Raw genomic sequence first — 24990 nt, 5'->3', positions numbered from 1 at the left:
ATTATATATTGCAATTAGTAATAGTTATTTTAGTAATGAATGCAGACATAAACTGAAATATGCTTTGAATCATGTTCTTATCTGCACCTGCGTTTATATTTACCGACGTCCATATGTGACGGTGACCCACACTGGGATTATGTAATTGCCAGGATGTATGGTGATTGTGTGTGAGCAGATGTTACACACATGATCAGGGACGTAAAACACACTGAGCCTTTATTTAAAGCTGAGGTATTTTGTACTTAATAACATAACTGTCATGTCCCTCACCATTCATGTTCACATAATGCCAAACTAATTACTCGTGTGAGACAACATAAAATGGCAAATTATGCACATGCTTTTTGATGATTACATAATGTGAAAGCAGCGTTGTTTATCACAGTATATTTCTCTTATCTTTGGCTGGCTTTTGTTAATGTGTTGTAAAAGACTTTAAAATAGCAGCAATTCATTTTTACAAATAAAGGCCTGCATCATTCAACGTGAGACGACTGGTTTGGTGAGGAAATGCCATGACTTCAGGACTGGTAATGCTGGTTGGTATGTCAGTCATTTTCTCACCAGTCATATGCCAATAGGTTTGGCACCCACTGGCGTATCTGATTGACTGGTCTGGAAATTGGCAAAGACTATTTTCAGAGAAAGAAGTCTACAGATTTTGGTGATTGGGACTTTTGATCAACCGCCAGATCAAAGTCTTACAGAAATATTTTTCCACCATGAATGTGGGTGTACGAATGTTAGCATGCCAAATTGGCCTCGACACCGGAAGAGACTGGTGACAATAGACCATGAATGTTACTGACATCCAGTATTGGCTTGGAGCGGCGCTGGGTGGACAGTGATAATATTTCATTTTCAAATTAAGATGACAACAAGAAACCCTAGTTATGTGCATACACTAGCAACTGTTTCATGTTCTGCTGTTTCTCTCCAAGAAGGTCAAAGGTCAATATAGAAAAATGGGTGACAAGCAAATATGTTGACTGGGTTTAAAAGCACGGACCTACGCACGTAGCGTAAGTTGTGCTCTCGTCAGTCTGGCTTGCTCTGTAACAACGCCACCCAAATGCTAGTCGGTGCTGTGTCTTTTCTGCCAGTTGGGTTCATTTTTGTTTCTTCTTCCTGATTCACTTTCAACAATAGCGACTGAAACATTGGTATAATTTCGAGTCATACAAATGTCTGTATCTCCAAACCTCCTCAGAATCCCCTATTTAGCTGTAGACTTCTGACTACTCCAACTTTACCAGAGTTCATGTACAATTTCTGACCTTTAGCAAAAAATAAGCTATAAGCTGTGTAAGTTCCACTGACTGTATGTAAAGATAGACACACCTCACTCACCTAAGTTACCTGGAGAGTGGTTTTGAAGCTCGGCCTCTAGCCATCACCATGAGGGCACTCCCCGTAACTCCCAAAATGGGCAAAGAGGGGAAGTGGGAATGGAGCTGAGGCGGGTAGGTGGCAACCTGGGTAATGGCTGATAAATTAATAATAAAAAAGGGCTGTACTGTCTTATAGTTTTTAAAGAGCAGTAAATGTTGATTTGTTTTTTTAATTCATATACACATTAGAATATGGATTTCTTTCTTTCTTATTTGCACCTTATTTATATTTTCTCATTTGTCCTTGATTTTTGGATTAGCTCTTATTCTTCAACAGTGTTAAATTTTGTGTTGGCACGACAACAAACCAGGCTCAGTCTCTAATCTCTGTTCCCATCAAGTGCTGAATGAAATTGCAAAAACAGACTGGCTGCCGTTGTTGCATAATTGCCATCAGTGTGAGAGCGTTAGCGAGCCTTGTCACACAGAAGTCCACAGTCGTGCTTGCATCACTGCTGAGGACATTACATCAACCTTTTCATTCATTCCCTGGATATATAGACTCTAATTGTAACCACTTTTTGCCTTAACCTAACTCTCACCCTTGAATGATCCATGTTATGGAGGCTTTTTGTCCCGAAGTCTTTGTAACAGGACTATGTAAACAGATTTATGTCCCCATGACCAAACCAAGCACACAAACACATACACGTCACAAATATGTGGGCATGTTGTTGTCATCCCTGTCTTTTTTTTTCATTGCCTGCACTCCCTTTGTTTCTGTGTAAACGCTATTCTCTGAAAATGTAAGGAGGATGACAAAACCAGCAGATAAAATGCTCACTGGGCACCCAAGGCCTCCTTCTGACCCAGAGATTTAAAAATGATTACACGAAAGCAGTGCCCTCTCCCGCCTCCCACATCGCCTTTAGCTCCTGTGAGATTAAAGGCTGATCATGTATCTGATGGTGCCACGGCAAGTTTCTTACTGCCATTAGTCTGTTGCAAGGGCCTAATCCCAGCAAATCCTTTATTTTCCTTAGTACATCCAACCCACACACACACTACTGACGGCCTGAACTGAGGCACAACAACAAATCTGGTAAATGAGTGAAGTAGGAGAAAAGAAAAAAAACTGCTGCGTCGCTACTCAAAGGATTGTCATCACGGCAAATCAATTTTCTTGTAATCCACAGCCAGCAATCAAAATAGAATGATGCACAGCAGACGGGAATGACGCATTTTCCCATAAGTCTGTGTTCTTGGTGTCCGCCTGCAACCTGTTCAGAGTAATAGGATCACTGTAGTGGAGGGTAGGTCACAAAGTAGCGGGGGTGCAGCAGACTGCTGAGAGACCAGTGATTAGACAGATGCACGTCTGTGTTGTTTGATAACATGTGTCCAAGCATGTGTGGAGGACGAACACAGTTTGATGACGTGAGCTACAGTACGAGTGTTGGAAGCAGAGCTGGGAAGTTGTTAGCCTAGCTTAGCATAAAGATCGGACAGAGGGCTGACACACTGTATGCTCTCTATTTCAATTCACATTTCAATAAGATAACAATAGCGCCCGCATAGAAAACAGAAAAACACAAACAAAACAAGAAACATTTTTTTTTGTTTTCATGTTCCGAATAACTAATATATCACAAGCTAACCTAGTGTTAGCTACATGTCTGTGCATTAGTATGGAGTTAGAGGTGTGAAGTCGTTAGTCCTTCTTGGCATGAAGATGGGAAGCTAATGGCTAACCTAGCTTTCTACGGATTTCAGAAAAACAACTGCCCTGTGGTTTTACAAGGAGATAAGTACTAAACAACAGTCTGGTACACTGACTTCCTGGAGAGTTTATTGGTTGTTTGGCAAGTTGGCGGTGAAGACAAAGTGCAGCTGGTGTGGAATTTTTGAACTTCAGTCTTCACGCAAATCTAATGCCACAATATATTTGTCTGATGGTATTCTCACTGTGTCCGATTATGCAAGTCAGAGACCTGGCCAAGGAAAACATGCATGTTGTGTCTCATGAACTTTGTGATCTCGTTGGAAAGAGTCCCGGCTTTTCTGGCTATGGTTGCACCAAGAGGACAGTACTCATTGTTCATCTTCCACCTCCCATAAAAGGTTCTTAGCTGCCAGTTAGTCACTTACAAGAACACATTGTGAGAGTTTCCACTCAGCTTCACCAGTTGCAGCTTCAACCAATTATGTCATGTAAAAAAAAAAAACCAACATGCTAACTATATGGCGTTCCAGATGCAGCATCATTTGACCTGCACCAGTTGCAGTTATCATCAGCTATGACACATTATAGGGTATAAATGATCAGTGGTTGTCTCCAGTGTTTATTTGTGGCTTTTACAACCAGTGTCTTCAGGTTCAGGCTATTTTATTATAGTTTGGGGGACTCTGAACTCAGTGAGCTGGCTGCTGCTCCACACCCAAACCACAGACATTAAAGTGGTATTGATCTTGTCATATAACACCTAGCAACTAAGACATTTACAAAAAAACAAATACATGACAATACAAGTGTCCTGTTAAGTTGCAGTGCACTGGATTATCTCTGCCACCATGCCGTAGGCTAAAGATCTATTAAACTGTCCTAACAGGATTTCTCTCCCCCATCAGACATGACAATGACATAAAAGTACAGCTTGTCTTCACACCCAGCACTGTGCCTTCCAGTTAAGAACTAACCTTGAGGGCTCCTCTGGGAGTGCCGGACAGATTCAGTTAGTCTTTACAAAGTAAATAAAGAAAGTACGTATCACATTGATAGTCAGTCTTGTGAAAAGTCAGGGCAGCTGTCCCTGCAAGACAACCTACGTCAGTAGCAAGGTGAAACAATGGAGATTACACGGTGGGAAGACAGACCATAATCTTTCTCATAGATGTTTGACTTTAATCAGTTCAAACGGCGCGCTAAGGAGATCAGGGACAAATAAGTGTACCTTTTAGATAAAGATATCTTATCAGTTTATCAGCTGTATGTTTAATGTAATGCTTAATGCAGTGGTTAGCATGTTTTGCTTGTGCAATACCATTTGTAGGTATTACCCGTGAAGGGTTATACACACACGGGACACAGCGGTACAGGGACGGCCTTCACTACCAAATATGTTCATGTTCATTCACTGGATGAAAAGCACTCTTCACTCTGAGAGCTGCTGAGAGGCTCCAGACTCGTAAAAACAAAAGTAGGTTGAAGGTTGAATCCTTTATTTCCTCCCACAGAGAGGGTTTATATTTTTACACCTGCTAGTTTGTTGATCTCTCGCTTGGACACTTTTCACACACAGCATTTTCCGGACAGATTGAACCGAGAAAGACTTGTATTTTGGAGACTTAACACCATGAAATAATAAACGTCATTCAGGAATCTGTGTCACTAACATTAATGATAAATTAACTGGCTGAGACTTATCTTAATCAGTCAGACTATTATGTGAGAATAACAGGGAACTTGAGAAGGTCTCATTTGAATTTCAATGCTTCTTAGATTAAACGTCATAACTGCGGAAAGCAAATGTTTTCCCGGAGTTCCACAGTTTTGAGCTGAACTAAATATGTTGCTCACATTGTAAAGTAATCCAGGAACACGTATTTGATTGGCAAGCGCAGCGTGGTGCCGGATGGCGTCACGTTGGGTATTTGAAAAGATTAATCTGGTTCAACCTTTTCGTTGAATGACCCTCACTTTCTTTCCTCCAGAAGCCTTTTGCTTTGCCAATGGGCAGCGCCGTCAGACTGAGCTCGAGTGAAAGAAGGGACTGCATTATTCACGTTGGTGTGAATGCTGCTTTACTTTAAAGCCCAGTATGGCTGCACTCGAGGACGGAAACAGACGTAGTGTATTTATCAATACAAAATGTTTAGTTTGTACCAAGCATACAAATCAGAAGTGGGGAAATTGTCCATGCTATGCTACATAAGTTATTTAGAACGTTAGCATCGGCCCAGTACCCAGAGCTTTAAGTCCCAGGAACTTTTAAGTTCCTTTAGGTTGGTGGTTGTCTCGATTTCCACCGCGGAGATTAAAAAAATTAGTATGCTAACATAAGAAACAGCGACATCTATTTTGCGTGCAACTTCTTGCTCTACTTCAGACCAGTGTGTGGCGGTAATGTTGAAGGCGAGAACAATACACGATATAAACCAGCAACACCGAAATAAGCATAAGCGTATATAACAGTTGTGCTGCCGTTTACAGTGATTTACTGCTTTACAAATGGGGTCACTGAGTCAACACTGGTGAAAAGGTTAACAGAGGTAGAGAAGCGGATTCAAAATGCTCGTATGCTAAAAATGTCGAGAGTTCTTGACCAAATCAGACAAGTTCAGATCTGCAAACCCCGATCCCTGAAGCTCCTGGATTTTTGGAGAGTACTCACCGCCCATGAAGAGTTTTTTAGGTGGTAAAAATAATCACACTGTAACGTGTTACAACACATGTCCTTGTGGTGGAGCACAAGTTCCCAGTCCTTAGGGAAAGTTCATGTGATGGAAAAGTGTTTTTTGTCCCACATAACGTGACAAAGAAAAAATAATTCTAACTATGGACTTTTTTTAGTCTATATAAGCAATTTAAATTTCACGTACAGGGGTCATTAAAAGTCTGTCTTGTCATCTTATCTTTTCACTGTTCCCCCAGCACCAAACATATGCAGCATTTTGTCTAAATAAAGTAACTGATGATTCACTAGAAACTGGTAAGAAGACATAAATTAACGTTAGAAGAAATTGGTTTAAGTGGACTCGGCACTCTGAGGCACTAAACTTGACGTGTCAAGTGTCAAAGCCCTGTGAAACTCAGTGTGAACTCTGAAGCTAGGGGTTGCCCTCCAGTGGTGAGAGGAGACGGGGTTTTGCAGAAAGAGGGGACAGGAATGTTATTCGTGCAGCGCTGAGAGAAAACACAGTTATGTATATAATTGTAAACAAACGTGACTCTCTACAGTCAGGACTAATTATGACGATTAAATTATCTTTATTTCATATTTCTTATTTGATTTCTCACTTAAATGTTCAAATTTTTCATCTCAACTGTAAAGGCGAGGATGGAAGATCACAAGAGCCAACAAGTGAAAACTTGATCTTTGTCTGTGTAGCAATTAAAAAAACTGTCAGTATGTAAGCATTTAACACACACGTCTGGATCTCCTTTGTCTAAATTTCCAAGAAAAACTAAAAAATTGCTTAAACTTTCTTGTGACTCAGATGTGAGCCAAACATTTATCAAATTGCATGTGAACGTTATTTGATTCATTCAAGTATTTTATTGTTTTTGTGTTTTTTTTGTGTTTTTTTTTTTTTTTTTTACATTTTTTAAACTCAGTGCACACTGAAAAAATGCTTCGGGCCTGGTAAAAACAAAAAAATAAATTAGATAGAATAAAAGGACTGTTAGTATGAGTCAGCATGAAAGGGTTTTACAAATCCTCCCGAAATAAAGTTGCCTAAAGGGAAATTCCTCACTCAGATTGGCTGGAAAGGAAAACACACACACCTTGACCTGGATGCACTCGTTCTCTCTTTTCGCTGCGTCTGGGCCGACTTCCTCTGCAGCGTTTTCACATCTTCTTTGTCATTGTGGTTCCCCAAAGACAGTTTTCACAATAGCACGCAGCACTGTTGTTTACTTGTACCTTCGTATAAAAGCATCAAAAGCCATTTGAACTCTAACAGTGGTCTTTAAAAAAATATGTCATTGTCAGCTTTTTACATTTTCCTTTTAAAGTTTCTGCATCACTGTTTTCATTTAATCAGTTCCTTGCACACAAGGCCGTTATGCAGATTCTCAGGTAAGCACATACTGGTGCTGTCTTACACTAGTGTGTCCCAGGTTCCTCACTGTACCGTGGGAACTGTGTCTGCCAAGAGTGGTGCATTGTGGCACAGGAGCTGCCGAGAGGGACAGAAGGATAAAACAGGAATTGTCCCTCGGCCCATTTGGGACCCGATTCATTTAACTGGCACAGAGCGTCCTGTTCGTGTAACCCGACTCGACCCGAACCAAGTCAGGCTGGAAGCATCTGATTGTTCCTCTCTGGGGTGCAACAACGAGTACAGACTGAAGGCACCATTATTCAGCCATCCTGGCTACGCTGACACTTAGCTGCCATCTCAATTAAAACTTGAACACAAAGACAACAAATGGCCTCTTTATGTTTCCAGAGCTGTGAGTGAGAATCTTTTGAACAGTTTACAGTGACACCTGTTTTCTCTGAAGGAGCTAGAGGCTTCAACGGGGTTATCGCCAGTCTTTTGCTTGACTGGAAATTCCACTCCCTGATTTGTTTTATCACGTATAAATGACTAAATGATGTCCATACACCGAGCCTTACTTTTAGTTTCTCTTTTATGGACAGTCTCTTACAGTCAGCGCTGCGTGATCCTAATTGCATTTATGGGAAATGGCAATGAAGCAATTTAACTGGGTCAGGACGTTGCACTTTGTGTAACAAAAGCCCGTGATGCGTAGTGATAAAAAGTCTTATTACGAAAGACTGTGGGTAAAAGCTGAAACAAATTACCAAAAGAAAGGCCAAATATTCTGTGGTTCAGGCTTCTCGGATGTGCAGCTTTTCTCCATTTATGTAAATGCATAAATTTTGTGATGGCTATATTTGACTATTTTTCATGGATAATCACAGCTTGCCTGCAACACTCCCGTGCAGCTATTCCATATGAATAATCTGGTCGATTTCATCCATATAATGTCTGCAAATGAGAAAAATAAACCTTTCCAGATTGGTCTTTAAATGGCTCCTTTTGCCAGCAGAACAGATCAAATCTGAACGTCTCCATCATTCAGGTGTGAGGCAGAGAACATTTTACATTTTTAGTCCAAATTACACTAGTTTGCTTTTACATTTCTGTGCAAAACAATGCAACCTTTTTGCTTTGATCCTACTCTTGAGCTACCTTCGACCTTAGCCGACTGCATGCACTTTGGTTGACTTGACCTAATCAATAACTGTGATCTTGGAGTGGTGGACTAAGCATTACCTGTAGGTGAAATGACCACATTAGTCGCGCACCGAGGAGCAGAATTAATTACGGGCTTGTGGTACAGCCGTGCAGAGAGTCGCACGTACCGTATGTGGTTTAAAATCCACTGAAATCGGAAATACTTTGAAATCAGATCAATACTTTTTAATCCTATTATTGCACATTTACGCCTTTTGTGAGGGAATACATACTTCCCTCACTTATGTATCATTTCCGTCTTTGATTTTGTGATTGTGTCACGCCGCAGTGACAGGCAGGGAGATGTCAGTAAATGTCTAAACCCATCATAAGACAAAGGCCAAAGCGGTTCTGACACCATGAAATTCAGCCGGGGAGCCCATTGTTTGTGGCTGTATGATAATTGGAGTTGGCCTCGCTAGCTGTTTATGTAAGAGGGGCTTGTTTATTCATAGGAAGTTCAGTTCAGTGCGAAAGCCCCATCGGATCTCAATGGCCCCATTATTAGGCGAGTGGTTAAATCCTCTTTCAAACTTCAAACGTAAGAAGCCTCCTGACTCAGGCAAACCGGCCTGGTGATCAGCAAAAAAATATGTAAAAGGAAATGTGATCATTCTACAAGGGAAGCAATCAGAAACTCTGAATGCATGAGGCCTGCTGTCTGCTCTGTGTGTTACGCAAGTCTCCTTTACCTTTAATGGACACTCTGGGGAACACATGAGCACTCTGAGTTCCAGATGCAGAAAATAATGTGCAGTCATGTTTCATCTAACAGAAATATACATACAAATGGCAGAGGGTTGATTACATTTCTACTGACCTGTCAGCAAATCTTTCCGTATGTTGTCCGACACCAAAGAGAAAAGGGCCACACACAGCGGGGTCATTGTTCTGGACAGGGGGGCCCCGAGTGTGCAAAGCCTCATTAAGAACGGATGGCAGTAAGCCTCTTTGACTGTACTCTCAGTGCCAGCAGACACTGAACCAGGTGGAGCGCAGGCAGCACGGTAACACCATAAACTGCATGTTTAAATCCTGCAGAAACAGTTCACTACACATTGCAACACAAGATCAATATACTGCAGCTTTATTGTTACGCGGTGTAGGAGAGGTCAATACAGGCTTCTCATTTGTTGTAGTGTGAGCTAGTTGAGGATTAGCCCAGGGAGGAAACTGGACAAAAGTGCTCTTCCCCTTCCACAACTTCCTGTCCTCACTCCTGCCCTGAAAAGCCACTTCCATCCTGTGCTGATCTGCAGACCAATGGTTCCCAGTAGAGTCGCAAATGAACATAATCTTCACACACTGATCTGCTCTTATCTCTTAACTGTAAGAGTTTGATTTTCTTTAAACAGAGGAAGATGATAAAACTCTAACTTCCTTGAACACTACTGTCAATCTGTCCTCCCTTGTTTGTTATGAGAAGAGCCACAGATCCGAGGATGAAATGACATTGTCCATTCATCGGCCGGCTGCCTGAATGCAGTGTCTCTTTATTGCTTCTTGATTACGCTGATCTCACGGTCATGCTGGCTATGTCACATGCCTAGCCATATGCCAATCGCTTGGTAAGTGACACGGACACCGGGCACAGTTATCCTGGCAGCGCACAAATCCTTTGAGCTCAGCTGACAGGGGAAGCGCGAGACAAGCGACAAGGCTTTCTAAAGTTAAATAAATCTGTAAAAATGGCTCGTTTTTATTTGATCCTTTTGGTAAAAGTTGTTTGATTGTAAAGTAATACTGACAGCGTTATCATTCATCGACCCTTTGATTATTGATATTTTATTAGTTTTTAATGACATGTATTTAATGTGAAACAAATTGTTTTGGCACAATACCAAGCTCCCATGTACAGGGGTGGCCTGTGCACAGAGTTTGGCGTGGTGGCCAAACCATGTGACATGTTAAACAACATTTGCATTCAACAGTTGCTGCACAATGAACCAAAAAGCAAACACGAGTGTTAGGGATCGTTTTTTGAAATGACACTTTTGTGACTGGGGCACCGAAACGCAGCCTCTAAATAACGCATTATCTGCCGCGAAACTCGTTCATTTCACCAATATTTTGTTATCGTACACTAGTGCTATTCCTCATTGAGTTACCTGTTATCATCATGTCTTCTGACCTAGATGATGTCATCTCTGAGCGCCGCGCGCACCTGCGACTGTCGGCTTGTTTACCTGTAATTTGCTACTGCTATGGTTCATTCACAACCTTAGAATCGGCAAAAAATAAAAATAAATAAAAATTCAGCCATGTTGCAAAGAACTAACCGTAGCAAATTACAGGTAAACAAGCTGGCTGTTGCGGATGCGCACGGCGCTCAGAGATGACATCATCCAGGTCAGAAGACATCATTCGGGGTCTGTTTGACCTACTGACCCCGATAATAACAGGTAACTCCGGACTCAACGGGGAATAGCACTAGCGTACGATAACAAAATACTGGTGAAATGAAAGAGTTTGGCGGCAGATAATGCGTTATTTAGAGGCTGTGTTTCGGTGCCCCAGTCACTCCCACTATATGGATATACGCTGATCTAAATATCTCCTGATTGACTACAAATGACACAAAAGTGTTGTTTCAAAAAACGATCCCTAACACTCGTGTTTGCTTTTTGGTCCATTGTGCAGCAGTTGTTGAATGCAAATGTTGTTTAACATGTCACATGGTTTGGCCACGTTAAAATCTGATGGAGTTATAATGGTCATGGCGTGTCTAAAAACAACAGCAAAAACAACTGGACTCAAACAAGTTGTGTGTGTTTTACTTTTTAGATGACTTAATGTCTACAAGAGCCGTTTCTCCTGTCACCAATAAGGGACCGGGAGATTAGTTTAATTCAAACCCAGATCTAGATTATTTTTTTAGGGGAGCAAGTTCGTCTACTCCTCCCTTCCTCTTTCAAGTCCAAATGTGGAGAGACCTCTGAGTAAGCAGTTTGTCCTCATGATGGACTCGAGGTGACTTCAGCCTGAGTCAGCTCCGATGACGCCATTAGTCAGGGAAAACAGGGGAAACAGCTGTTTCCTTGTGTCGCCTGACATTTTTATTTCCACTGTGAACCTATAACAACCGTTTACTGTAGTTGTGAAACAGTAAGCACACATATACAAGTCTGCCATATAGTAATTTAAAGAATAAAACCATTTTTTTCCCCTACAGATAGTCATGTCTCCAAAAGAAGAAAAACAGCTTAGACATTATTTGGTTTGACATTTAAACAACCAGGAGTCATAACAATACCCCATTTAAGTAGTCTGTCTGACCTGTTTTCTTTAAGCATCTCAGTTACACATCCTTGTGTAAGGTTTCCAGTTTCATGTGATTCTTCATTTCCTTCTTGCTGTCACTTTGTGCAGCAGCAAGTGAATGCATGTAATCAGATCAGGAGGAGAGGTGTAGTTGAGTTTTGTTCAGATTCAGGTGGGTAACTGCGCCCTGCTACTGAGTACTGAAAAGGAGACCAGAGGAACAAAGGCTGTTATTTCACAACCTGCTGTTCAGATTTGAACTTATCACCTCTCATCAGGTCTGTGGTCACTGCATAATATGGCCCTGGAGACTCTAACAGGAACTCCCACAATGGCTGTTTAGAGTCTGTCTGTCTATCCGTGGACATATTTTATCACTACAGTAGAGCCAAGCCCATGAAAGAAGAGTCATGAAGATGTGTAGTTGAGAGCTAAATGGAGGCCCAGTCAAAGTGGTGGACTAGTCTTGAAGTCAACATGTTGACTGGTACGATCCCATCGCATTACTCCCTCCAGTGTCCGCTTTTATCCGCTGTTTGTTTGTTCTCCATACTCCCACTGGTGAGTACAGTCAGCAGACCGATCCGATCGAAAGGAATAAAGAACCACATGAAACTAAAAACCTTACACAAGGATGTGTAACCGAGATGCCGCTTAGGAAAATACGAGCGCCTAACAGCCGTGTAATCCAATTGTTTTCTCTGTGGTTGGAATAAGTACATTCTTTCTGCAAATGTTTGTCCCAAATGGGGTAAAGGTCGTGTGACATGATAAGGGTTTTCAGACGGACAGACAGACATATGGCAGGAGGAAAGAAAACAAGGTGTTCAATCAATTTGAAATGAAGAACTAATGATTTCAATGCATTTGGGTAAAAAAAAAGCTTCTTCTTCTTCCACAGTGGACGGGAACACTTTGCGTAAAAATACGTTACACTAGTACTCTCGTGAAAACCGATATAAATCCCCCTTTGGTGATAATTCAACAGTATGATCATTTTGAAAGATGTAGTTTGCGGTGCGGTTAAACTGGATTAAAGGGGAACTACAGTTTTTTACTACCTGGACCTTATTTCTGGCATAAAATACGATCGTTTAGTCACCCATATAACTTTGGTGTAATTTGGAGTCATTCAGACGATATTTAGATCTGCGTATATCCATATAGTGGGAGTGACTGGGGCACCGAAAAGCAGCCTCTAAATAACGCATTATCTGCCGCGAAACTCGTTCATTTCACCAATATTTTGTTTTGATACGCTAGTGCTGTTCCCCGTTGAGTCCAAAGTTATATGGGTGAGTAAACAATTGTATTTTATGCCAGAAATAAGGTTCAGGTTGTAAAAAAACGGTAGTTCCCCTTTAAGTTTATTCGCCTAGCCCACTGACTAAAACGGGGCAAATTACAGGTAAACAAGCCGACTGTCACGGTGCGTGCGGCGCTCAGAGGTGACAACATATAGGTCATAAGTCATCATCAGATGATGATAACAGGTAACTCCAGACTCAAGGGGGAATAGCACTAGTGTACGATAACAAAATATTGGTGAAATGAACGAGTTTTGCGGCAGATAATGCATTATTTAGAGGCTGCGTTTCGGTGCCCCAGTCACTCCCACTATATGGATATACGCTGATCTAAATTTCGTCCGAATGACTCCAAATGACGCCAAAGATTTATGGGTGAGTAAACAATCGTATTTTATGCCAGAAATAAGGTCTAGGTTGTAAAAAATGGTAGTTCCCCTTTAAGTTTATTAGCCTGGCCCACTGACTAAAATGGGGTTGCCAAAAAAAGAAATTTGTTTCGGTACAACACAATACATTTCAATAGTTTAAAAAAAACACAGCTGAGCACTCTGTGATATTAAAAAAATGCTGAATACTTTCATGGAGCTGAGATTTACTGCAGGACAGTTATATTAGAATGCATTTCACTAGTGTACCTAATGAACTGGCAGACGAGTGTACACCTTATCTAAGTCAGACTCTCTGATTAGAATGATTTGACTCAAGTTGGAGACATAATGTCCACAGAGCCGGTGTCATTGCTGCTAGTGACATCTGTTTTTCTCCTGATAACCTGTCACCTGTCCGCCGGTCACCCTTGGACTTTCCCACCGATCCTGGTCACTCGAAACCCCCAACATTCACAGATCACCTGTTCACGTTCCCTTATTGTCCCCACCTGCCTCTCATTATCTCATCAGCTCATTCAGCGTGTGTTCGAGCCTGAACCTGACCCTTCAGACTTGTTTTTGTCAAACCTGTGGACTTATAACTACCTCTGTTTGGACTTTGTGCATCAGCCTGTAAGCCTCTGTTATTATTGTCACCATCATCATCTTTTTTTTCCATCATTAAAGTGACTGAACATCCTGGTCTGTCTGCTTTTGGGCGTTGTGATCGCTGGTTAAAAATAATACAATACAAAAATAATCCATCGTGTAGTCGAATATATTCATTATTTTTAGCCCTTCTCCTCCCAAATTAAAAGCGATGCAAAACTATAGTACGTTTCGTCTTATTCAATGGTAAAGAACACGTAACACAGGTCAGCTGTCCATCACAGGTTTTCAGATAACAGATTTAACAGCACATCACAAACGGCCTACTTTCTGTGCAGCTGCGGTAATAAGGTGACATTTTTATTTGTCAGCTGTTTAAGTGTACTGCACGCTGCATGACCCCGTTGTCTCAAAGGAGAGGGTTAGACAGGACGCGTGCACGACTGGTTGAAATACACACAGATACACAAAGTAGGCTCACGGGGAGGCTTTACAGCTGCAGGGGGATTACGTTTTATTACACATGCCATCACTGCTTGTAATCCACTTTAAGAGGCCTTGTTTGCTGACATGATGCAGATACAGGCAGATAAACTTGAAACTGAGAATTATTCACTATTTAATCACGGCTAAAATTAGCATGGTTGACTCATGAAACCCAGTGACATTGTATGGATTGTGGATGTGGGTCATCAGCAGTCATATCTCAAACCGGGAGTTCAGACGTGAAATAAATCTGACAATATTTTCTGTGAAGTTGTCAGCTCGTAAATCTGAAGAATGATTAAAATGCTCTTTTGGGCTGATGACTCAGTCTATCAGGGACGGATCTTTGTGAAAATGTGGAAACGTTTCTGTGTCTTAAGCAGCAGGTTTTGCAACGTCAAGAAGAAGTCTGTAACAAAATCCACAATTACTGAATTGAATACTGAATCTCTGAATCTAACAGTTTTAAATACCTATATGTAGCAGCAAATATATTTCCATAAAGTCCCCGGAGAAAAGAACCAAGACTGCGCACTGATTACATAAGCGGCTTTGAAATCCACATTTATCTTGTGAACCTGACATGTGGGTTTTGTTTTTAATGTTAAATATGAAGCAACTGTTGTTTATGTCACTGTTCTGTTTCCATCTAGAGTAAATGTGTACAGCACTACACTTGCTTTATCACACTTTGGCAGCCGCCCGCTCTTTCTTCTGTCAACAGTCGGGCTCCAATAAAACAGAACATCGTTTACTGAAGAGTTTTTGGAAGAAGGCAGAGGCCATGTGATCGTGGTAATCCCTGCGAATCACAGCTCAAAATATTTACATTTAGAGACGTTCCAACAGAAGATCCAAACAAGAACAAGTACCTGGAAAAAGGCTGTAATTAAATTGCATTTGGGAGAACACATTGCTTCATATGTTTGCTTTAAGCTGGACCTTCACTGGCTGGCTGGAGTCTGCTGGGGGAAGTGGATGCACAGACACTAGTTTGGGTTGTGGGGGTGTCTCAACGTGACCATGTGTTTGATCCGGAGGAACAATCAAACCGGGACGAGGGGGAGGGCTGTGGGGACAATACCGAGGCTGTCCGCTGTAGGCCCCATGCCACATAGAGATCTGATTATCCCACCCCCTGTTGGCTGGCCTTGCACAGTGGACAGACAGTGCACTCAGTATTTCCCTTCCTCTGTTGAGCAGTGGGGACTCTCCTCCAGTCCCAGCCAGTGCACGGCAATTTAAAGGGGAGCTGTTGTTTTTGGAGAGCCACTGTGGGAAAGTCATTAAAGTGTAAAGCATCCCTCTTTTACTTCTTTCTAAAGGACTCCTGGAAGAGACCTCTTCTAAGGCGGTGGATGGTAATGAGCACTGACACAGTCCGGCCACCCCCACAGTGCCGTGTGTGCCGATAGCCGCTGCCATGGCAAACCGATTCTCTGCTAGAAAAACCAGCCTGTCGGGTCGCACAGTGAGGAGGGCTTCCTCTCTTCCACAGGTGGCCAGTGTCTACCGGCACACTACTAAATCAGTCCTTTTATTCCTGCAGCAGGAAGAGGACCTTTCACTCACTTTGGTGGCTGTTGGTGTGGTGGGTACTGTGCCATGTGCGCCAAAGATCAGCCTGACGTTATTTATTTAAAGAGGACCTGGTACCAAACACGTGGCTGTTAAGGATACCGAGATGAGGGTCATTCCCCAAGTGTCTCATCTTACTGATCTAATCATTACTATTCACTGCAGCGTATATTTAAGTGGTGAACTAGACAGTGCACAGGTAAGCAGAAAACTACCTCTCATCCTTTCTCCTGTAAAATGACACTCGAGACAGGCTGTTATCAAAGCATTACAAAGCCACATACAGACGCAAGAGCGTGCTGAGATAAAGGCTCCAGCGGCTATTTGTAATACCATAAGCATGCCTTTAGTGCATAAACACATTTAGGGAGTTGCCTCCATGCGAGTTTAACTGCTGCACATAAAACAATTAGAGGCGATTTAGTTCATAAATGATCAGCAGATAAACAGAACCTCATTAATGTGGTGCAGCCGCAGAAAAAAAATAAAAAGCTGACCAATCCTAACCTTGATTTTCAGAGTGTGACAGCCTGTCTCAGATGTGGAGCACAGGAACCGGTCTGAAGCAGTCTGCTGTGTTTTTCATTCATTGTCCCCGGATTTCTTTGAAAAACAGGGGCCTCTGCTGGAGTCAAGCGGTACCACATGTTGTTTACCAGCCCCTTCGCGCCGTAAGACTTCACAAATACAGTGTTCAGTTCAGCTGATCTTATTCTGCGACCATGATCATGCAGCTGTCTCATAAAACATAATCCATAAAACACTCAAGGCACACAGCATCCCAGCAGGGGGTTTAGCATCCACAATGCTCTGGAAACCGTGCACATTTTTAAGGTTTACTGCAAAGCCTGACACTGACTGGGTTACTGGACTCGAGAATATTTGATCAGTGGTCACCCTTAAATATTGGCACATCACTGTTCTATTTTGGGTCCATCTATTGATCTATTTGGCTAAACAGAGGGTCACATGCAAAAGGATAACATTCACAGAACAGGTCAAAGACACAGAGACGGAATAGGGCAAGAGAAACTGCTGCATGGGCGCAGAGAATTACTGAAGCAACTCAAAGCGGCATTGATTGGCTTTGCTAATGGCTGGATATATAGGAATGTGTGATTGATTTGACAGACCGATGCTTTTCACGTGAAGCTGAGGCCTGGGGGTCACCGCGTTATTTGCATTTCCCAGAACTGCACTGGGGTCCTTTATCTGTGCGACACTGTGTATGTTTCCTTCTCGCAGGGCCCACGTATAGTTTTGTGAAAAGCAAGGTTACGCAACAGCCCGGCCGCTTGAATATGCTGCCATTTAACTCAGGGTGAATGGGAGGCGTTAAGGACGGCAAGGGGCCCATTGTTGGCAGTCATTAGTATGCAGGGAGACGCAGATTTACTATTTACTATTGTCGGTTTTGATCAAAATCAACTGTATCTCAACCCCCCCACAACTGATCTGTGAGGAGCTTTCTTCTCCGCGTCGCCCTCGCTCTGTCCCCGTCACAGAGGCTGAGTGAAACCGTCAAGCAGTCACGAGGGCCGCCCATACACAGCACATGGAGAACCAAAACAACCCTATCAGCACTTAGAGTACAGCCAGCTTTGCCTGATATGTTCTCTATCAAATCATGTGTTCAGAGGTACTCAGAGACCAATCTTGAGTAAACACCTCATTTGCAAGGTTGCAGAAGTCCAGGACTATGTTGCTATAGGAGCAACCAAAGTTAGAGAAACAGTGTGTGGAGGGGAATTTGACTCCCATCGTCGTCTGAAGTGACAGTGCATGCGGATAACCAACGGCATGGTGCATTTTAGTCTAAACACAAAGATTCAGCCCAGTTCTGTAAATCCCACTCCTCCTCCCTCCCAGTCTGTCTTTGGAAGCGGCATGAACTGGGTTAGGGTTATATAACCACTGTCTGATCTCATAGATCCTCGGCAGCTCGTCTTCCCCTAATCTTTTCAGCTTGATTACACCCTCCATCCCCCTCCTCTGCCGACTCATTCAGCTGAGAGTGTTCTCACACACTTGCGCATCCAGAGGAGCGCATGAACGGGGCGTCAGGATCCGCCACGCTCCGGTTTGGAGCGGATGGGATGTTTGTGACTGCAGGTGTATGTGTGTGTGTGTGTGTGTGTGTGTGTGGGTGGGTGGGTGGGTGCGGCTGCTGTTTTGCTCGATCTTTGTCATGACAGCGAAGAAGACGTGCTGAGCATCTGAGCTCACCAGCCTCGCCACTCCAAATTTGTTTCCAGACTTTTCCACATGTCCACCGCCGCATCTCAGCACCACGAGCAGCCGACCTCAGTCATCACTGCGGCTCTGTGTCTGTGCGAACGAAGAGCGAGACTGCAATCTGTCAACAAAGACAGACAGTACACTCATAATATCTAACATGCCAACCGGCGAGTCAGTGGCTTTTGTAGCTGATGAAGGAGAACTGGATGATTTCTTGCAGTTCACTCATCAATATCGGATGCAACTGAAGTACAATGAGGTGGTTATGTCAACATTTACTACCTCTTGATTGCAGCCCGCCAGTTCCCTTTAAACGTTTTTCCCTCCAATCTTGCGGCAATCATAAATATAATCACGCTGCTCTCTTTTGTGTGCTCATCAATAAAAGTCAGCATTTTGAAGTCACAGGGTGTGCTGATGTAATAAAAAAAAAAAAGAGAGAGAGAGATCGGAGCCAAGACCTCAAACAGTGTGTCTGCTGGGAGCGTTTATCATTACCCGTCATTAAGCTATTCAAGAATCATAACTGGATTTCAGGCAATGAGGAAGTCAGCAGTGTTGAATGCGGGGTGGGGGGAGTGTGCAGAAAGGAATTGATGGTGCTTAGCATGTTGAGGACATTGCAGCCTTTTCCACTTACTGAGTGGATTTTTAAACACATCCTGGGACACAGAGACATGTTCAAGGGTCAAAGGGCGATGTACATTTGTTCCCTTTTTTAGCGTGACTAGTACGCTTAATGGCGACGGTTAACCATGACCTCTCCCCTTGAACTTTGCCCGCCGAGAGCATAAACATGTAACTATTCTGCTCAGGTCGCAGTTCAACGGCAAACCTGTTCACCTCCAGACGGCAGTAAATCTGCCTGTCTCCAGGTGGCTAAACATTTAATATGTTTTACAAGCCTCTTCATTCGGGGCCAAGAGGCAAGAAGATGCAGGAAGTATGTTTGACACCGGCCCCATGGGAAATGTTCGGCGTATCGCAACATGAGCCTGGAAGCAGATGAAAGGGCACAGGAGGCCGGGAGGTGTGGGAGCTTTGAGTGGAACCAAACCAGCGGCTCAGGAGTTTCCATGTTTTCCCAAAACGTGAAGTGTTCCGGTGCAGGTTTAATCGCAGAAAATCCCATTATGTGCGGTCGATACATGACAGCCTCGGTGTCTTGGCCGAGTTCCCCGCTTGGCTCATCCAGCACCAGTAACAGGCCTCAACCCACCATCTGCCGCCTCAAACTCTAACACTTCTTTATCTCGTTGTTAACTGTAAACGTATGCGAAGATGCACCAGGAGCGCAGAGAGACGGATGAGGATTTTCACCCCCTCTCAAAATGCCTCTGTAATATTCAGTCAAAGCATCAACCGACGAAGTGAGTCTATAGTTTTTATAGCCTAAGATAAAGATAATTTTATCATCCGAGAGCTGCCTCGATAAGTAGGTCACCCAAGATTGGCGCTTTCATCATCTCATGTTCACAGAGGAGCTTTATCACCGTCGGGATAGTCTGAATCACACTACTGTAATTAGTGCTATCAGGTAAGATTGTCAAGCACCCTTGACTGTCATGTTGTCACAGAGCGATAAGTAATCCTCCAGAAACCTGACAGACAAGAGACATCTTTTTTTTTGCAAACTGCAGTGACTGAGTAATCTCCATACAGTTTGATGTCTACCCAACTGAACAGTTGAATATAAACTGGTTTTCAGTCAACCTCACAGTGTTGTTGTCCGCTGACATCTCCTGGCTCGTTGTGAAATCACAGCCGCGTTTTATGTAACAGCGCTGAAACTCAATTATGCGGCTCTGGCGCCCTCTGGTGGAAAACAGCTGCGCCCACACGCGTAAACACTCGGCAGAGGAGCCAGATGGAGCTCATATGGAGTTCTTTACTCAAGGCCATCTTGATGTAATGTGTTAAGAGATGAGGCAACAGTTCTTGTCCTTCACGCCAGATTTTCAGTCAGTCTGCCTCAGAGTTTAACACTGGACGTGACCTTAGCAGAGCTGAAACATTCAGCCGATTAAATGAAACTGGCGGGAGATTAAAAAGCTCAATTCAGTAAATTATTGTTTAAGGGATTTGTCAAGAAAACAGCAGTTCGGGAATGCTGTTTGGACAAAATAAGGAAACTCTTCTTCTGCTCCTTTTTTTCTGATATTTAACAAACTAATCAGATCCGCAGATCCATCCATGATTAAGGTCATTATTAATTGTGGGCGGCACAGTGGTGTGGTGGTTAGCACTGATGCCTCACAGCAAGAAGGTTCAAACACATCTGGGTTCATCTGGGGCCTTTCTCTGTGGAGTTTTCATGTTCTCCCTGTGTCCGTGTAGGTTCTCTCTGGGTTTTCCGGCTTCCTCCCACCGTCCAGAGACATGCTTGTTAGGCTAATTGGTGATTCTAAATTGGCTGTAGGTGTGAGTGTGGTTGTCTGTCTCTCTGTGTAAGCCCTGGGACAGACTGGCGACCTGTCCAGGGTGTACACCGCCTCTCGCCCATTGACAGCTGGGATAGTCTCCAGCTTCCCCACGACCCTCGAGAAGCCAAGCGGTTACAGAAAATGAATGAATTATTAATTGTGGAATGAGACTTTCTTCAGGTGTGCACGAAGGTGGTAAAGCTTGGAAAGATCTCCTGAAGAATAAAGGCGTCACCTGTTTCCACGCCACCTTTCTGACCATCTGGGAAACCATTCGTAGCTTTACGTCTTGTTGTTGCCCCACTAACTGCTCTTTACGGCCTCCCTCTCAGAATAAATAACAGATGTGAAGAGCATCGTGGCCCAAAAAACTTCTGTCACCCTGCGACGTTACACTGAACTCTCGCTTGAATTTTTATTACATAACAAATCCAGTTGGACATTTTTATTCATTTCGCTCCACGATGACACTAAATGCAATGCAGCGAGGACACGGCGCCACTCATACATAATCAACGACCTCGTCTTCTACAGAAAGAGCCTTCTTTTTTATTAGTTATATCATAGGAAGGATTCACATTTGGACCGGTTACTTCAAATTATATATTTTTTTCACAAAAATATGGGTTGTTGTTTTTTTTTATATATATATGATTTTAAGTGTACACAGATGAAAACACAGAGACAACACCAACAGTTCACAGCAGGGTGTTTGCATTTCCGTAACTCAGTTTTCCAAACATGCAAATTTTAGCTGAGCACTCCGCTTTGGCACAAGAGAGAGCTTTGACAGTGAACAAAAATAAAGGAACTGCATGTACTGTATAAGGGAATCTTATCACTCTCCTGCTACCACACACACATTTCTGAAATTGAACATTTAAGTCATTCGCATGCGTTCGCAACGCTCACAAAAAAAAGAGAATAAGTAACTTCTTGAGGCTTTCCTAACAATATGGAATAGAAATCCAGCTTTCTGAAGAAAACTACTATTGTGCACTTTTATATATAGCCCTCATTAGTGTTGATCCTGATATCTCAGTCTAAGGCAACTTTCCTTTCAAAGGAAATCAGGCTTCGAATGTCTCCTCGGATCAGTCAGGTTTATAACCGACAAGAAGACATCACAGTGACAGTGAACAGATTTTTTTTTTGTTTGTTTAAAGAAGTAATCTGAATATCTAAATTCTTGGCTTTCCGTTGTTGTTAAATACAAGGTCCAGTGGAGGTAAATGAAATTCACATTTGTCCCTCAAGATCACAAAAGAAGTAAGTCCCTGCTCTACTTGGATCATGACCTAAACTGCATTACACTGTCTAAGAATGACTGAAAATAAAAACTATGATGACAGCTTTCGTCAAAATAAAGAATAAAAATGAAGAGAAACTTAATATTCACAGTGTTAATGTTGGTGTTGTGACAAAAGCTACATCAAACTAGGAGAATAATGCTTCCAACATACTTAGTCAATATACTGCAGATGTACCGGCTGCGATGTTGTGTAATCTCAGGTGAGAGACTATTGCTTTGGGACCCCGGTGACCTATAACATAATGTTCCCCCTCAACCAGTTCAGCACTGGCACACAAAATGCCAAATGTCACCACACACGTACCTGCACAGTTCACCGACTAACCTTTCACATGTAATCTTTAGAGATTTCAGAACAAATAAATAATCAAAAATTTCTGTTGAGCCCTCTGAAATCGCTGCTGGCAGGTGAGGTTCCCACTGACCAGAGTAAGGGTGAGAAAGAAATGTTTACGCTTTGATTTCCACATGAAAACTGTCCATAATGCCCCACGTTAAAGACAGAGATCTGTAAGAAAGACGGCACGGGAGAGGTAGGAATTTGAATTCCAAAACCTTTGATCCACAAATACTTGCATGTTTCATTAACTTTGCATGCTAATCACCAGTTGGCACGGCAAGAGAAATCAAAAGCGCGTTCTCGACAACCAGAAACATGGCATCACGTAAACTAGAGGACACAATCACACCCAGCAAGCCCTCGACTCAGACAGATATTTACACTGCTAGCGCTCCAGCCTTGGAAGAGTTTCTGTCCCGCTAGGCGACCACTTCTTCACGTGGTAGGTTGATCCTCACCTCCCCTTCTGCTGCCGTGGAGGCTGAGTAGACTGCGGTGGCGGAAACATAAGAAGGGCCGTTGGTCTCCATGGTGAAGATCTTGCAAGGTCCCGGCATGGCTGCATCCGGAGCCTCCTTTTCTGGGCTGGAGGCCCGGGATGATCCGACGGAGGATGTTGGGCTGAGCTGCACGGCGGTGGTGTCCTGCAGTGTGTGCTCGCTGGTCTCTATTTCAAATGCCGCCCTGCCGGCCAGCCCGCCGTGTCCCATCAGCCCCGCGCCCCTGCCGCCCACCTTTGACCTCTGCGAGCTGGAGGGAGGGGGCAGGCGGCTGCACACACAACAGGCCCCGAAAAAGGAAAAGGCCACCAGCAGCAGGATGGGTCCGATGATGATCGAAGGGTTGGCAGAAGGCACCAGTGACTTGAAGGCGAGCGCTCCCACCAGGGTGATGTTGAGTCCAGCCAGCATGATGCATAGGCCACAGGCACAGCAGAGCGCCGGAGAGGGCAGGCCGTGAGGGCGAGACTTCCTCTTCTTCTGGGGCACCTTTTTGGGCACGGGGGTGCCGGCGTTCCTATCAGTGATGACCATGGCTTCACCTCCAGACTCGCTCTTCTGTCTTCTATTTACCTTTTTATAAACACACACAAGAAAATAAACATTTGTAGTCATTACGCCGCTCTTGTTCTGGGCGCTGACCAGTTATCTAATAGCGTCTGTGGGCACTGTGAAGTGTCCTTTCTGAGAGAGTCTGTAATCCATCAATGAGCTCTGATCGTTCATCACTCTGTTCTGCTGCTGCTTGACATTACGAATATCAGGAGGGGTGCACAGATATGGAACATCGCACACTACAAGTACAAATCACTGTGGTCCACTTAAAGTCTGTGTGGCTGGAACAGTCTATTGCTGACACCTGCAGCTTGTGCCACATGACCTGGTAGGACAGCTGGACATAATATTGTGTGATTTTAATCATAACTGAACTCCTCTACGTAAGGCAGGACATGAGAGACATACAGTATGGTTCATTCAGACAGACAACATAAGCTCTGCAGTGCAACAGCTGAGACATATTCGGCTGTTTATAGCCACTGTAGCACAGTGATGCATAATTAAATGATAACTAACCCTCAGCACAAACGAGATGCATGCACCCTGTGACTCCTGCATCAGCACTTAAAATGAAAACTCCCCTCTGCTTCTTAATAATTGAACATCAGCACCCCTGTTTATTCCCTCCAGATCTGTGAAGTTAAATGTGTACAATGGCCGTGCAGCTGTTTCATTCATGTCAGCTACAGGCCACTGGAGGATTTGAGTGTTTCAGTCGAATCAGTACCCGAGAAACGAGGAGACGTGTGACAGTAAATCTGTGGATGCATCACAGACAATAAGCGAGAATTGGATTTTGGTCAGATTTAAATGTCCACAGCGCTGACGTGTTGCATCCCTGTCAAATTAAAGCGTAAAAAAAAATGGTCTTACCCTTTATGTCGATACACCATTGTTTGATCAGTAGATTTTCACCGCGAGACAAATTACTGTGCTATAACTGAGAGGCTGAGAGGATGCGTACGCGCCAAATGAGGGGTTTTCATCCTGCTTTCGAGTATTTTCACAGACCTGAGGGCACAAGTCACGAAAGCCATTCAATCGGTGGCTCGGGAAAACGCGAGGGAAGGCGATCCGGCCAGCTGAGGAGTAGAAAATCCGTCAGGAGAGAGAAGATCACTTAGGTGAGATGGCATTTCTCGTTGAGTTCAGGCGCAGCCGACGCGCGCTGCTCCTGGCGTGGACACAAAGACGCGTGGAGCACCTGACAGGTCACCCTGCGACGGAAATGGAGGGGGAAACAGCCGGTGCGTGCGCCGCGTCTCTCCTCGGCAGCCGGCGTGAAGTCTTCATTTTTCATTAGTTCATATCTGATGTGCCGCGTAGAGCAGCGGACGCGTAACTCTTGCCTCCTCCTCACCCATCCATCCGTCACCGCGGCGTCCACCGGTGTGCGTGTGTGTGTGTGTGTGTGTGTGTGGTCATGTTTTAAGTTATGGTGGTCAGCTTTTCATTAAATACTAAGGGTTAAGACATGTTAATTTGTTTTAATGTAAAAGTTACACAGAGATAATGGATAGGGCAAAGGGCTATAGGGAAGACATTATGTCAGTGGAAGATCCCCTGAATGTGTGTGTGTGTGTGTGTGTGTGTGTGTTGCACTCAGCTGGTATTTGTCTCCCAGCAGAGTTTAAATCCTTTCAGCAATTTAATTTTAAATGTTAAATTCAATAGATGAAAGTGATTAATAGCCAACCCCCTTTC

General features: G+C 43.5%; 1 protein-coding gene across 1 annotated transcript; it reads right to left on the bottom strand.

Moving 5' to 3' along the window:
• Positions 1 to 22647: 22647 nt before the first annotated feature.
• tmem275a (transmembrane protein 275a) lies at positions 22648 to 23262 on the bottom strand (the record flags this gene model as incomplete). The annotated part of the gene is made up of 1 exon (XM_084547081.1): positions 22648 to 23262. One exon carries the CDS (start codon positions 23260 to 23262, stop codon positions 22648 to 22650), a length of 615 nt encoding a protein of 204 aa, XP_084403207.1.
• Positions 23263 to 24990: the final 1728 nt, after the last annotated feature.

The sequence above is a fragment of the Chelon labrosus genome (genome assembly GCF_963514085.1).
Source record: "Chelon labrosus genome assembly, chromosome: 6".
Classification (NCBI taxonomy): Eukaryota; Metazoa; Chordata; class Actinopteri; order Mugiliformes; family Mugilidae; genus Chelon; species Chelon labrosus.
The sequence above is the reverse complement of the archived record's forward strand: the minus strand, read 5'-3'. Positions and strand labels throughout refer to the sequence as shown.